The 13887-nt window shown below is 41.8% G+C and overlaps 1 protein-coding gene across 7 annotated transcripts in view; it reads left to right on the top strand.

Moving 5' to 3' along the window:
- SRPK2 (SRSF protein kinase 2) overlaps positions 1–13887 on the top strand; it is a 281731-nt gene that overhangs the window by 216567 nt on the left and 51277 nt on the right. For all 7 annotated transcript variants that reach the window (XM_073619642.1, XM_073619637.1, XM_073619641.1 and 4 more), the window contains 2 exons: positions 12116–12216; positions 12299–12406. In XM_073619642.1, the coding sequence (XP_073475743.1) occupies positions 12116–12216; positions 12299–12406 (209 nt within the window). The remainder of the gene's footprint in view (positions 1–12115; positions 12217–12298; positions 12407–13887) is intronic.

The following is a 13887-nucleotide window of genomic DNA, read 5'->3' as shown; positions in this document are numbered from 1 at the left end:
CTTGGGATATTTTTTATAAAGTATCCCTGCTTTTAAACTTATCCACAACTTTATCCCTGACCTGTCTGGTGTGTTCCTTGGTCTTCATGATGCTGTTTGTTTACTAAAGTTCTCTAACAAACCTCTGAGGGCTTCACAGAACAGCTGAATTTATACTGAGATTAAATTACACACGGATGGACAATATTTACTAATTAGGTGACTTCTGAAGGCAATTGGTTCCACTAGATTTTAGTTAGGGGTATCAGAGTAAAGGGGGCCGAATACAAATGCACACCACCCTTTTACATATTTATCTGCAAAACATTTTGAAAACCTTTTATAATGTTCCTTCCACTTCACAATTATGTGCCACTTTGTGTTGATCTATCACACAAAATCCCAATAAAATATATTTATGTTTTTGGTTGTAATATGACAAAATGTGGAAAATTTCAAGGGGTATAATACCTTTTCAAGGCATTGTAAGGTCCACCGTTAACAGTGTATGTAAGAGCATAAACAAGGCCATGAAGTCCAAGAAATTTTCTGTAGACCTCCGAGACAGGATTGTATCGAGGCACAGATCTGTGGAGGGGTGCAGCATTGAAGGTCCCAATAAGCTCAGTGGCCTCCATTATCTGTAAATGGAAGAGGTTTGGAACCACCTGGACTCTTCGTAGAGCGGGCCGCCTGGCCAAACTGAGAAGGGCCTTGGTCAGGGAGGTGACCAAGAACCCAATTTTCACTCGGAAAGAGCTCCAGCATTTCTCTGTGGAGAGAGAAGAACCTTCCAGAAGAACAACCATCTCTGCAGCACTCCACCAATCAAGCCACTCTTCAGTAAAAGGCACATGACAGCCCGCCTGGAGTTTGCTAAAAGGCACCTGAAGGACTCTGACCACGAGAAACTTCTCTGGTCTGATGAAACAAAGATTGAACTCTTTGGCCTGACCGCTCATCACCTGGCCAATACCATTCCTAAAGTGAAGCATGGTGGTGGCAGCATCATGCTGTGGGGATGTTTTTCAGTGGCAGGAACTGAGAGACAAGTCAGGATCAAGGGAAAGATGAATACAGCAATGTACAGAGACATCCTTGATGAAAACCTGCTCTAGAGTGCGCTGGACCTAAGACTGGGACAAAGGTTCATCTTCCAACAGCACAATAACCCTAAGCACACAGCCAAGATAACAAAGGAGTGGCTAGGGGACAACTCTGTGAATATCCTTGAGTGGCTGAGCCAGAGCCCAGACTTGAACCCGATTGAACATCTCTGGAGAGATCTGAAAATGGCTGTGCACCGACGCTCCCCATTCAACCTGATGGAGCTTGAAAGGCTCTAGAAAGAAGAATGGGAGAAACTGCTCAAAAATGGATGTGCCAAGCTTTGTACTATCATACTCCAAAAGACTTGAGGCTGTAATTGGTGCCAAAAGTGCTTCAACATAGTATTGAGCAAAGGCTGTGAATACTAATGTATATGTGGTTTATTTTTTTAAATGTATTTTTAATAAATGTGCAAAGATTTCAAACAAACTTTTCATGTTGTCATGGGGTATTGTTTGTAGAATTTTGAGGAAAATAATGAATTGAATCCATTTTGGAATAAGGCTGTAACATAACAAAATTGTGGTAAAAGTGAAGCGATGTGGATACTTTCCAGATGCACTGCAATTAGTTACAAAATGTTCTTCCAGCTCTTCCTTGTTACTACGTACTTTGACAGCTTTTTTTGACCTGTGCCACCTTTTTTTAAACTGTGCCACCTTTTTTTAAACATGTTTCCGCCATCAATTTTGAAATTACGGGGTTTTTTTTCTCCTGAAATGGTACATTTTCACATTTTAAACAGTTTATATGTTTTCTGTTAAAAAAATATGGTTTTATGAGATTTGCAAATCAATGCATTATGTTTTTATGTAGATTTTACACATTATCGTGACTTTTTTGGTATTGGGGTTGTATTCTTCTGTACATCTAGTTTTGTAAAAAATTTACAAAATAATTAAACTATTCAAAAGAAAAATATTGCATACAACGATGCAGTGCTGGTCACTGTACAGGTCAGTTGCAAATGAATGTAAGAACTTACTGATGTTTATAATCAGGATCTTAAAATCAAAATCCAAATATTGGTGCACTATCACTTCAACTCTATTTTGATGAATTTAGTAAACATACAAAAACGGTGCTCGGGTAACTGATCAAATTAACAGAAATTCTAAAGGGAAGTCCCATTTGAAAAATAAAAAGTCCTCAGATAAAAATCAAACACCCCTTTGATTTTGAAATGACACTCCACGCTCGTGATAATTCCCAAGGGTTCCACCATCACCGTGCTCAAGCCTTTTACTAGCTGCGTGTGATCTCTAAATGAGAAGAGATTAAGTAGAGCTCTGACAAGGATGACACCTTGCTACAATGTAATGTAGTAAGTGTACAGTTTGTATAACAGTGTAAATTTGCTGTCCCCTCAAAATAACTCTACACACAGCCATTAATGTCTAAACCGCTGGCAACAAAAGTGAGTACACCCCTTAGTGACAATGTCCAAATTGGGCACAATTAGCCATTTTCCTTCCCCAGTGTCATGTGACTCAGTGTTACAAGGTCTCAGGTGTGAATGGGGAGCATGTGTGTTAAATTTGCTGGTATCGCTCTCTCTCATACTGGTCCCTGGAAGTTCAACATGGCACCTTAAGGCAAAGAACTCTCTGAGGATCTGAAAAAAATAATTGTTGCTCTACATAAAGATGGCCTAGGCTATAAGAAGATTGTCAAGACCCTGAAACTGAGCTGCAGCACGGTGGCCAAGACAATACAGCGGTTTAACAGGACAGGTTCCACTCAGAACAGGCCTCGCCATGGTTGACCAAAGAAGTTGAGTGACATACTCAGCGTCCTATCCAGAGGTTGTCTTTGGGAAATTAGACATATGAGTGCTGCCAGTATTGCTGCAGAGGTTGAAGGGTTGGGGGGGTCAGCCTGTCAGTGCTTAGACCATACGCTGCACACTGCATCAAATTGGTCTGCATAGCTGTCATCCCAGAAGGAAGCCTCTTCTAAAGATGATGCACAAAAAACCCTGCAAACAGTTTGCTGAAGACAAGCAGACTAGGGACATTGATTACTGGAACCATGTCCTATGGTCTGATGAGACCAAGATAAACTTAGTGGTTCAGATGGTGTCAAGCGTGTGTGGCGGCAACCAGGTGAGGAGTACAAAGACAAGTGTGTCTTGCCTACAGTCAAGCATGGTGGTAGGAGTGTCATGGTCTAGTGCTGCCGGCACTGGGAGCTAGAGTTCATTGAGGGAACCATGAATGACAAAATGTACTGTGACATACTGAAGCAGAGCATGAATCCCCTCTCTTCAGAGACTGGACCGCAGGGCAGTATTTAAACATAACAACCCCAAACACACCTCCAAGATGACCACTGCCTTGCTAAAGAAGCTGAGGGTAAAGGTGATGGACTGTCCAAGCATGTCTCCAGACCTAAACCCTATTGAGCATCTGTGGGACATCCTCAAACGAAAGGTGGAGAAGAGCAAGGTCTATAACATCCACCAGCTCCATGATGTCATCATGGAGGAGTGGAAGAGGACTCCAGTGGCAACCTGTGAAGCTCTGGTGAACTCCATGCCCAAGGGGGCTAAGGCAGTGCTGGAAAAAAATGGTGGCCACACAAAATATTAACACTTTGGGCCCAGTTTTGACATTTTCACTTAGGGGTGTACTCACAGCAGTTTAGACATTAATGGCTGTGTGTTGAGTTATTTTGAGGGGACAGTAAATTCACACTGTTTATACAAGCTGTACACTCACTACTTTACATTGTAGCAAAGTGTCACTTCTTCAGTGTTGTCACTTGAGAAAATATAATAAAATATTTACAAAAATGTGAGGGGTGTACTCACTTTTGTGAGATACTGTATGTGCGCAAACACATGCATGGGCATAAATTTCAGCATTCAAAGGTAAAATTTTCTATTTTTGTATTACGGCTCTGTACTCATCTCTCTCTTACTGATCTTTACACAGCTGTGTGTACGGCTATATTGATGACAACGCATAAATATCCAGATTAGTAAAAAGGGTGCCGTGTGCAAGATGCTTTTTATGTAAATACTCAATGGAAAACAGGAGACAGTTGAAGGCAGAATTTTATCTGACTCTGATGAGATTTACAAAAAAATATTAGTTGGTGTAGTGAACGCTAGGTTTCAGACCCCTCACACGCTTTCAGGCATTTAATACTAAAAATAGCACCTGTTAAGCGCTCTGCCTCCCCAGTGTGAAAGCCCGAGTACTTTCACACTGGGGTGGTGTGCTTGCTGGACGGGAAAAAAAGTCCTGCAAGCAGCATCTTTGGGGAGGTTTGGGAGCGGTGTATACACCGCTCCCAAACCGCCCCTGCCCATTAAAATGAATGGGCAGCGATGCCGCAACACGGGCACTTTTAACCCCTCGATAACCCCTTGTTTGGGGTTAAAAGTGCCCCACTCCTGCCCGCAAAGCGGCTCTGCAGTGCCAATAAAGCGGCGCTTGACCGTGGGGCGGCCTAGGTGTGAAAGGGGTCTCAAAGCAGTAGGCATACCTTGGGGAAGCATGTTTTACCAAAACTTTTGGAGCCTCTCTTCTAATTTCTTTTGAGTTTAGAAGATTTATTAGTAGTTTACAGAACATTTTGTAATCCGGATCAGATAATGTGCCCCATATGTAGCACTTTTATCTGGTTTGGAAAATACAAAAAAAATGGAAAAAAGTTTACAAATTTTATTTCCAGGTGGAAAAAAAAATTGAAAAAATTTAATTTGTTGGAAAAAATCCTGACTTGCCTGCCTCTGTTACAACCTACCTTTGCATGTACCGTCTCCCTGTGTGAATTTTAAAGGGGTTGTAAACCCTTGTTTAAAAAAAAAAAAAAGTAACAAACATGTCATACTTCCCTCAACTGTGCAGTTCCTTTTGCACAGAGTGGCCCCGAACCTCCTCTTCTGGGGTCCCTTGTTGGTGCTGGTGAATCCTCCCCACATCGAGTGTCCACATTGGAGAATCGCTCTCCTTTGTGGACACCCGTGCGGTTGCGCTCCCGAGTCCCGCATCTGTGTCCATTCACACAGAATGCAGGACTCGGCCCGGCGCCACGTCATTGGCTTTGATTGACAGCAGCGGGAGCCAATGGCTGCGCTGCTATCAATCTATCCAATCGGGACATGAGACACTAGCTACAGATGGTGTGCTCGTTCCTGGCCAGAGAAAGATCAGTGTCAGGTAAGTAAAACGGGGGGGGGGAGCTGGGGGGTTGCAGCACTACAGAAGGTTTTTCACCTTAATGCATAGAATGCATTAAAGTGAAAAACCATGAGGGTTTACAACCCCTTTAAGATCCTAAAGAGAGAGTGGGGTCTCCTCGTGATGACTGCAGAGATTGTTTAGACCTAGGACCTACAAGGTACTCAAATATTATTTATTTTGGCATGACCCTTGGGGGGGGGGGAAAGATACTTTATTCTAAATTATATACCCAAAACCTTGTGTCCTACAACTTTTTTAACTGCATCACTTATAAAAGCTATTACAGTTTCATACTCCGTTATAAAATATGGCATTATTTAGAAGTGATAAAAATAGGAGAAACGTTTAAAATTGCTTTAGGTTGTTGCAATATTATACTGTGTATAAAAAAAAAATGGTGAACAAGGAAATACATTTGCAAAAGGCAAATGGCAGACGTTGGCCTTCAGGGGCGGCTGGCAGTTCAAATTACTTCAGCAGCAAAAAAAGGATAAATATTTAGCATGGCACAATCAGTACTGAAATTTTTCAGTTGATGGCTAGAAGAAAGTCATGAATATGGATGAAAAATGTGAAGTTTATGGTTGCAGATGGAGAGTTTATGTGAGGAGTTGGCTGTAGGAGAGATTAAAGCAACAAAGCATAAAACGTAATCTTTGTAGTGATGGAAATTCTCTCCCTAGGGATTTACTTTTTCTTTTCTGGAGTTGATCAGCACAGGATTAACTTGACTGAAGAGGAGTATAGCTGTATCCTGCGGAGTACACCCTCGGTTAGATTTTTGTCTAGGAAAACATAACATTTTACAAAAATGTGTAGAATCATTATCAGTTTGCAAGCAACAATTAATGCAGGCATTAAATAAAGCAAATGTTGAAACAAAATATATATATATATATATATATATATATATATATATATATATATATATTGTGTGTGTGTGTGTGTGTGTGTATATATATGTGTATATATATATATATATATATATATATAATATATGTGTGTATATACAGTGGGGACGGAAAGTATTCAGACCCCCTTACATTTTTCACTCTTTTTCTCTTTTTTATAGTGCAGCCATTTGCTAAAATCATTTAAGTTCATTTTTTTTCCTCATTAATGTACACACAGAACCCCATATTGACAGAAAAACACAGAATTGTTGACATTTTTGCAGATTTATTAAAAAAAGAAAAACTGAAATATCACATGGTCCTAATTGCTCAGTATTTAGTAGAAGCACCCTTTTGATCTAATACAGCCATGAGTCTTTTTGGGAAAGATGCAACAAGTTTTTTGCACCTGGATTTGGGTATCCTCTGCCATTCCTCCTTGCAGATCCTCTCCAGTTCTGTCAGGTTGGATGGTAAAAGTTGGTGGACAGCCATTTTTAGGTCTCTCCAGAGATGCTCAATTGGGTTTAATTCAGGGCTCTGGCTGGGCCATTCAAGAACAGTCACAGAGTTGTTGTGAAACCACTCCTTCGTTATTTTAGCTTAGGGTCATTGTCTTGTTGGATGGTAAACCTTCGGCCCAGTCTGGGGTCCTGAGCACTCTGGAGAAGGTTTTCGTCCAAGATATCACTGTACTTGGCCGCATTCATCTTTCCCTCGATTGCAACCAGTCGTCCTCTCCGTGCAGCTGAAAAACACCCCCACAGCATGATGCTGCCACCACCATGCCTCACTGTTGGGACTATATTGGACAAGTGATGAGCAGTGCCTGGTTTTCTCCACACATACCGCTTAGAACTTTTTGGCCTTAATTCTATCTTGGTCTCATCAGACCAGAGAATCTTATTTCTCACCATCTTGGAGTCCTTCAGGTGTTTTTTTTAGCAAACTCCATGCAGGCTTTCATGTGTCTTGCACAGAGGAGAGGCTTCCGTCGGGCCACTCTGCCATAAAGCCCCGACTGGTGGAGAGCTGCAGTGATGGTTGACTTTCTACAACTTTCTCCCATCTCCCGACTGCATCTCTGGAGCTCAGCCACAGTGATCTTTGGGTTCTTCTTTACCTCTCTCACCAAGGCTCTTCTCCCCCGATAGCTCAGTTTGGCCAGATGGCCAGCTCTAGGAAGGGTTCTGGTCGTCCCAAACGTCTTCCATTTAAGGATTATGGAGGCCACTGTGCTCTTAGGAACCTTAAGTGCAGCAGAATTGTTTTGTAAAAGAAAATATAAATAACCCTGCGCTAACCCAATGTCAAAAGCAGCTACATAAAATATGACCAATATTGTAAACAGAAGTGAAGTGAAGTGAAGTGCAGCGCTAAAAATAACAAATGGTAAAAGGCACATCAGACATGGTGACCATTACCAATATATACATAGCTGAAACACATGAAGCATAATACCAAAAAATTGAATATTAGACGGGATATAGTAAAGTTCCAATGTATGGCTATGAATCTGATACAAGAGAGTCCCAAACATAGGCTACATATGAATGTTGGACTGATGTAGAAATCTTCTCTTGTATATCATGAGTTGTACGATCATGGGAAGTGAATAGATGGAATACGCTTACCAGCAGGAGTGGATTCGGATGCCGGTGACACCGAATCAAACAGGCTCTGAGATCCTTAATGGACGATGGTTGGACGATGGTTGGTCCTGGAAACCCCGGATCTCGAGGGGGATCTATCCTCTATGGTCCACGTCACGACTGTCCATTCAGAAGCCCGAGGGGGAATTCTCCGCCACAAACAAGTCTCCAGAGCATGGATGGTTCCCAGAAAGATAGATAGGACGCCAATAGTGCAGATCAAATGACGTATTTTATTGGATATAACCAATAATCAACAAACGATATAAAAATGTGATCACGTGTAAAATAATAACTCTTTGGGTGAGCCTTACTCTTTCCTACACTTGATTTTATTATTTTACACGTGATCACGTTTTTATATTATATTGAATATGATCAATTGAGTAATTTCATATGGTGAACTCTACTTTAGAGTAGATGGATGTGTGTGTATATACTGATCAGCCATAACTTAACGTGGAGTTCCAGTTGTTTTTGTGTTTAATAAAAGGCAACAGCTACAAAAATTGTAGCTGCTGACTTTCAATAAACACACACTTGCCTGTCCCACGTCCAGCGGTGCACTTGCCCCAGCAGTTTTCTACCTCTCTCCTCCCTTGGCTGCACCGGCATCACTACTATGGGCACTCGGCTATGACAGCTTGCGGCTTCACAGCCAGGTGCCCACTATGCACGTGCGAGCGGCGCTGCACTCTGTGATTGGTCCTGAAGTCTTCTAGGACCTGTCCTGTGTCCCAGAAGACTTCAGGAGGGAGGTGGAAAGGATGACTTCCTCTTCCGATTGCCTAAGGCAACCGGAACAGAAGTGGCTGCGAGTACCTGCTCCCCCCCCACCAAAAAAAGTTTCGGCCCTAATTAGTATTCTCCCAAAGGCCTTTAGCCTCCCATTCACTGGTCCGAACCTTTATGCAGGGGGCAACTTATTTTCTTCCCCCCATTAGGTCACCTATGTGTCCTTCAAACTTGAACTTGGTGCTGTCTGTGTTACATCAGCAACCATTTGAACCTATCAAGGAAATTAAACTTGCTGTCAGGCAAACTAGCCTTGCTGATGGCTATCACCTCAGCTAGAGGGGTGTCGGAGTTGGCGGACCTTTCATGCAGGGAACTGTACTTGATCCTTCACCACGACAGGGTCGTGTTACGACCTGTTCCATCCTTTTTGCCAAAAGTGGTGTCAGCCTTTCATTTAAATCGGGACATTATTTTGCCTTCTTTTTTCTCTCAGCCTCGTTCGGCAGAAGAGAGATGACTGCATTCTTTGGACGTTGTCCAAGCAATTTAAGGTTTTTTTGTCTAGATCTGCAGAGATCCGAGGATCAGACTCCTTTTTCGTTTTACCAAATGGACCCAAGAAGGGGCAGGTAGCTTCCAAAGCTTCCATTGCCAATTAAGGCCTATGGCCTGAAACGTAAAGCTCCTCCCGTTAGGGTGAGAGCTCATTCTAGCAGGGGTTTTGGAACCTCCTGGGCTTTTCGCCATCAAGAATCTGTGGCTCAGATTTGTAAGGCTGCCACCTGGTCTTCAGCGCATACGTTCACAAAATTGTATCAAGTGGATGTTCGAGCAGCCGAGGATTCGGCTTTCGGCCGCTGTGTACTGCGACCTGCCTTATAAGGTCTGATAGCTATTATTGTCTAGCAGGGTGTCTCCCTCCCCTCAGGGCTATTGCTCTGGGACGCCCCAGCAGGTAATGAATATTAGCCTAACTCTGTGTCCCATGATGTATGAAAAAGAAAATAGGATTTTTTCGCCATACTTACCTGTAAAATCCTTTTCTTTGAGTACATCATGGGACACAAAGGTCCCTCCCCTCTTTTTGCGGATTCAGTGCTTGCTACAAAACTGAAGTACTTCCTGTATGGGAGAGGTTATATAGGGGATCACTTCCTGTCTAAAGACCTTTGGTCTACCAGTGTTCATTCACCCGGAGATTAAATATAACCCAGCAGGTAATGAAAATGAATATTAACCTAACTCTGTGTCCCATGATGTACTCAAAGAAAAGGATTTTACAGATGAGTATGGCAAAAAAATCCTTTTTTTTTTTTTTTTTTTTTTTCTTTTAAGTGTTAATGTGGCATCTGAGGTCTTTTTGACCCAGATCTCACATTAAAGAGGGCCCTGTCCTGCTTATTTCTATTACAAGGGATGTTTACATTCCTTGTAATAAGAATAATAGTGCTCAAAAATGTTTTTTTTAAAGGGACAGTGTAAAAATAAAATTAAAATAAATAAGAAACATGCACACGCAAATCACTTCCACACGTGATGTATCGCTGCAAATGTTAGAGCGAGAGCAGTGATTTTAGCACTACACCTCCTCTGTAACTCTAAACAGGTAAACTGTAAAAAAAAATAAAGCATCACCTATGGAGATTTTTAAGTACCGTATTTTGTCGCCATTCCACGAGCATGCGCAATTTTAGAGCATGACATGTTGGGTAGCAATTTACTCGGCGTAACATCATCTTTCACATTATAAAAAAATACTAACTTTACTGTTTTCTTTTTTTTATTCGAAAAAGTGTATTTTTTCCAAAAAAATTGTGTTTGTAATATGGTGCAAATACGGTGTGACATAAAGTATTGCAACAATATCCATTTTATTCTCTAGGGTCTCTGCTAAAAAATTATATAATGTTTGGGGGTTGTAAGTAATTTTCTAGCAAAACATACTGATTTTAACGTGTAAACAAATAATGTCAGAAATAGGCCTGGTCCTTAAGTGGTTAACACATACCATATACCTAAACCTTGTTGCTGACCAAGTTCACATCTTCATGGAAACCGTATTCTTTGATGGCAATGGCCTCTTTCAGCAAGATATTGTGCCCTACTACACTGCAGAAATGGTTCAGGAATGGCTTGAGGAATACAACAATGAGGTTTAGGTGTTGACCTTGCCTCTAAATTCTCCATATCTCAGTCCAGTTAAGCCTCTGTAGGATTTGTGTGGAAAAACAAGTCTAATCCATGGAGGCCCTACTGCACAACTTACAGGACTTCAAGGATCTGCTACTAACAGTTTGGTGCCAGGTGCCACAGCATGCCTTCTAATGGCGTCCATGCTTCAAGGGGTCAGGGCTGTTTTGCCAAGAAAAGGAGCTGTTTTGCAGCAAGAGGGGGACCTACCTAATATTGGCTGCATGGTGATAAAGTTATGGCTGATCTGTGTGTGTGTGTGTGTGTGTGTGTGTGTGTGTATTTTCCAGAGTACTGTAGGTTTTCCTATGAGAGAGCACAGCATTAGTTATAATTTTTCAGGCACTGTGCCATCATTGAAATCTTGGACAGAGGGAGGTGGATGAGGCAGTGCTCATCTATGTCCACACGATCCAACTGTATTTACATTTTAGCTTAAAAAGGAAGTAAAGTCTTTCTGTTTTTAATTGTACCTACAGGTAAGGCAACCTGTAAGTACTGTAAATATCTTCTAAAATTGTACCGTTTAGGAGATATTTACTATATACGCCGCTGCCGACATCGGCACATGCGCACTGAAGGAACGTCCACTCGTGCCGTTTCTCCAGGGCCCCAGGCCGCGTTGACGTTATCATGGCTCTGGCCACTCAGTGTTGGAGCCCACGAACCTGGAAGAAACATCGGGGAAGATGTCAGCGGTGTGTGGGCGCCGCTGAGAGAGCTTCGTTCTAAGGTAAGTGTTTCATAATGAGCTAGTATGCAATGCATACTAGCTCATTATGCCTTTTGTCTTACAGGGTTCTTTTTTGTTTTGTTTTTTGTTTTTACTTTTTTTTAGGGTTTACAACCTCTTTAAAGGAGCACTTAATCAAAAAATACAAAATTTGCGAGTAAGAGGGTTTTTTCTTAATCGGAGGAGACACAAAATGTATGGAACTGTACCTAAATCCCCACCTGCCAGCTGTATTAAATACAAAATCGTCATATACAGTATGCCCTAGTAAAAATGATAAAAAATGTAAAAAAAAGCAGGTACAAGATCACTATACGACCTTTTTATAATTTTGACAGGTGTCTTTTTTTCGGGGGCAGCCTAAAATATTACATGCGTGAGGGATGAACAAATTGTAGAACTATGAGCTGTTGAGTTACTGGAGCCAGGCACTATAAGCTTCTACTGACATATGAAAAAAGAAACAAAAAATGGGTGTTTGTTGTAACATTGAGGAGATCTGGCTGGTGTTAAGTAAAGGAGATTCTATTCTTTTTTTTTTTTTTTTTTTAAGTTTATGTAAATCCGAACAATGTCTTTGTTTCTAATAACTACTTTTTTTTTTTTTTTTTTTCTTTAATTTTGCAGATAAAACACGTGCTGCAGACCTCCTAGTGAACCCACTGGATCCAAGAAATGCAGACCTTATTAGAGTTAAAATTGCAGATCTTGGGAATGCTTGCTGGGTGGTAGGTAGACCTGGATCGAATTAGTGTATTAGTCGCTTAAATTAAAACCTGTTATTCATAAGTGTGTGTTTCCTTTGTGCAGCACAAACACTTCACTGAAGACATACAGACAAGACAGTATCGCTCCATAGAAGTTCTCATAGGAGCTGGCTACAGCACCCCTGCTGACATTTGGAGCACAGCTTGTATGGTGAGTACTGCTTGTAAGATGTATCTGGTCCTAGATAGACATATACTTTGTATGGTAATTGGTGACTGGGGGGTATAGGAAAAACATAAACACTATATTTCCCTTCTGTTTGTATAAACTGCACATTTGTCTAAATCGAATAATTGTCATTTTGTTGCTTCATCCAGTCGGATTTGCTGTCCGGATTTAATTCTGAAAGATTGTTCAGATGTTTACAAGAACAGACAGCCTTTTGGATCTGTGCATGCTGCATTTGGCCACCGTTAAATACTAGTATTCAGCCACTGTGTTTCCTAGGAAACTTTGTCCCTCACTTGCTCATTTTACTGGACACAGCTCTGGGAATGCAATTTTAGGCTTTGTGAAGAAAGTACACATTTGCCTCCTTTTTATTTCATTAAACTCTGCTACATGTTTTTGATGGGAAAAAAAAACAAAAAAACTGTGTATGTTGATTGCTTTTGTGAAAGTTCTAGCGTTTACAAACAATGGTGTATATAAAAATCTAAAGTGTAGCTCTAAATACAATAATATGACAGTAATTAAGAGCCCTTGCACACTGGGGCGGGGGGCGGCGTCGGCGGTAAAACGCCGCTATTATTAGCGGCGTTTTACCGTCGGTATGCGGCCGCTAGCGGGGCGGTTTTACCCCCCGCTAGCGGCCGAGAAAGGGTTAAATACCACCGCAAAGCGCCTCTGCAGAGGCGCATTGCCGGCGGTATAGCCGCACCGTCCCATTGATTTCAATGGGCAGGAGCGGTAAAGGAGCGGTATACACACCGCTCCGAAGATGCTGCTGGCAGGACTTTTTTTACCGTCCTGCCAGCGCATCGCTCCAGTGTGAAAGCCCTCGGGGCTTTCACACTGGGATGACAGCAGCGGCACTTTCGGGGCGGTTTGCAGGCGCTATTAATAGCGCCTGCAAACCGCCCCAGTGTGCAAGGGCTCTAACTGAAATAGATTGTGCCAGAACATATAAACATGTGTTGTAAATATGTAAAGTGAAAGTCCACATGTGTGAACAAGAGAATGTGAGAGTTCAAATGTTAAAGGAACTACTGAGAAAACATGTCCATCTAATACGTGACTTTTGAGTCCTTGATAAAATTTGATGGTGGTGTAAACAATATGTAACTGGCTGTAAAGCTGTTGAAACAAAGAAATCCTCTATCAAGAGTATGGATGGGGTACTCTTACCTGATAAGGTGGACCCACTTACCAGCAGTAGTGGGTCAATCAGACTTGTGTAGGCCGAATGCCTCAGGGTTAAGAGTTGGCAGGAAGAAGGTCACTCCAAACAGGATAGTCCCACTCCTTGATGGTAGTGATCCACCAGTTCCTGGATGTAAATTACTCTCAAAAATAGGGGAGCCGTCTGGAGGTCGATGGTGTATACAAGATAGGCTCAATCAAACCGAGGTGGAGATAACAAATAGAGAAGCTCCATATGGTGCAGGTCAAAAACAGAGAGGTTTTATTTA

The sequence above is a fragment of the Aquarana catesbeiana genome, linkage group LG03 (genome assembly GCF_042186555.1).
Source record: "Aquarana catesbeiana isolate 2022-GZ linkage group LG03, ASM4218655v1, whole genome shotgun sequence".
NCBI classification, from domain to species: domain Eukaryota; kingdom Metazoa; phylum Chordata; class Amphibia; order Anura; family Ranidae; genus Aquarana; species Aquarana catesbeiana.
The sequence above is the reverse complement of the archived record's forward strand: the minus strand, read 5'-3'. Positions and strand labels throughout refer to the sequence as shown.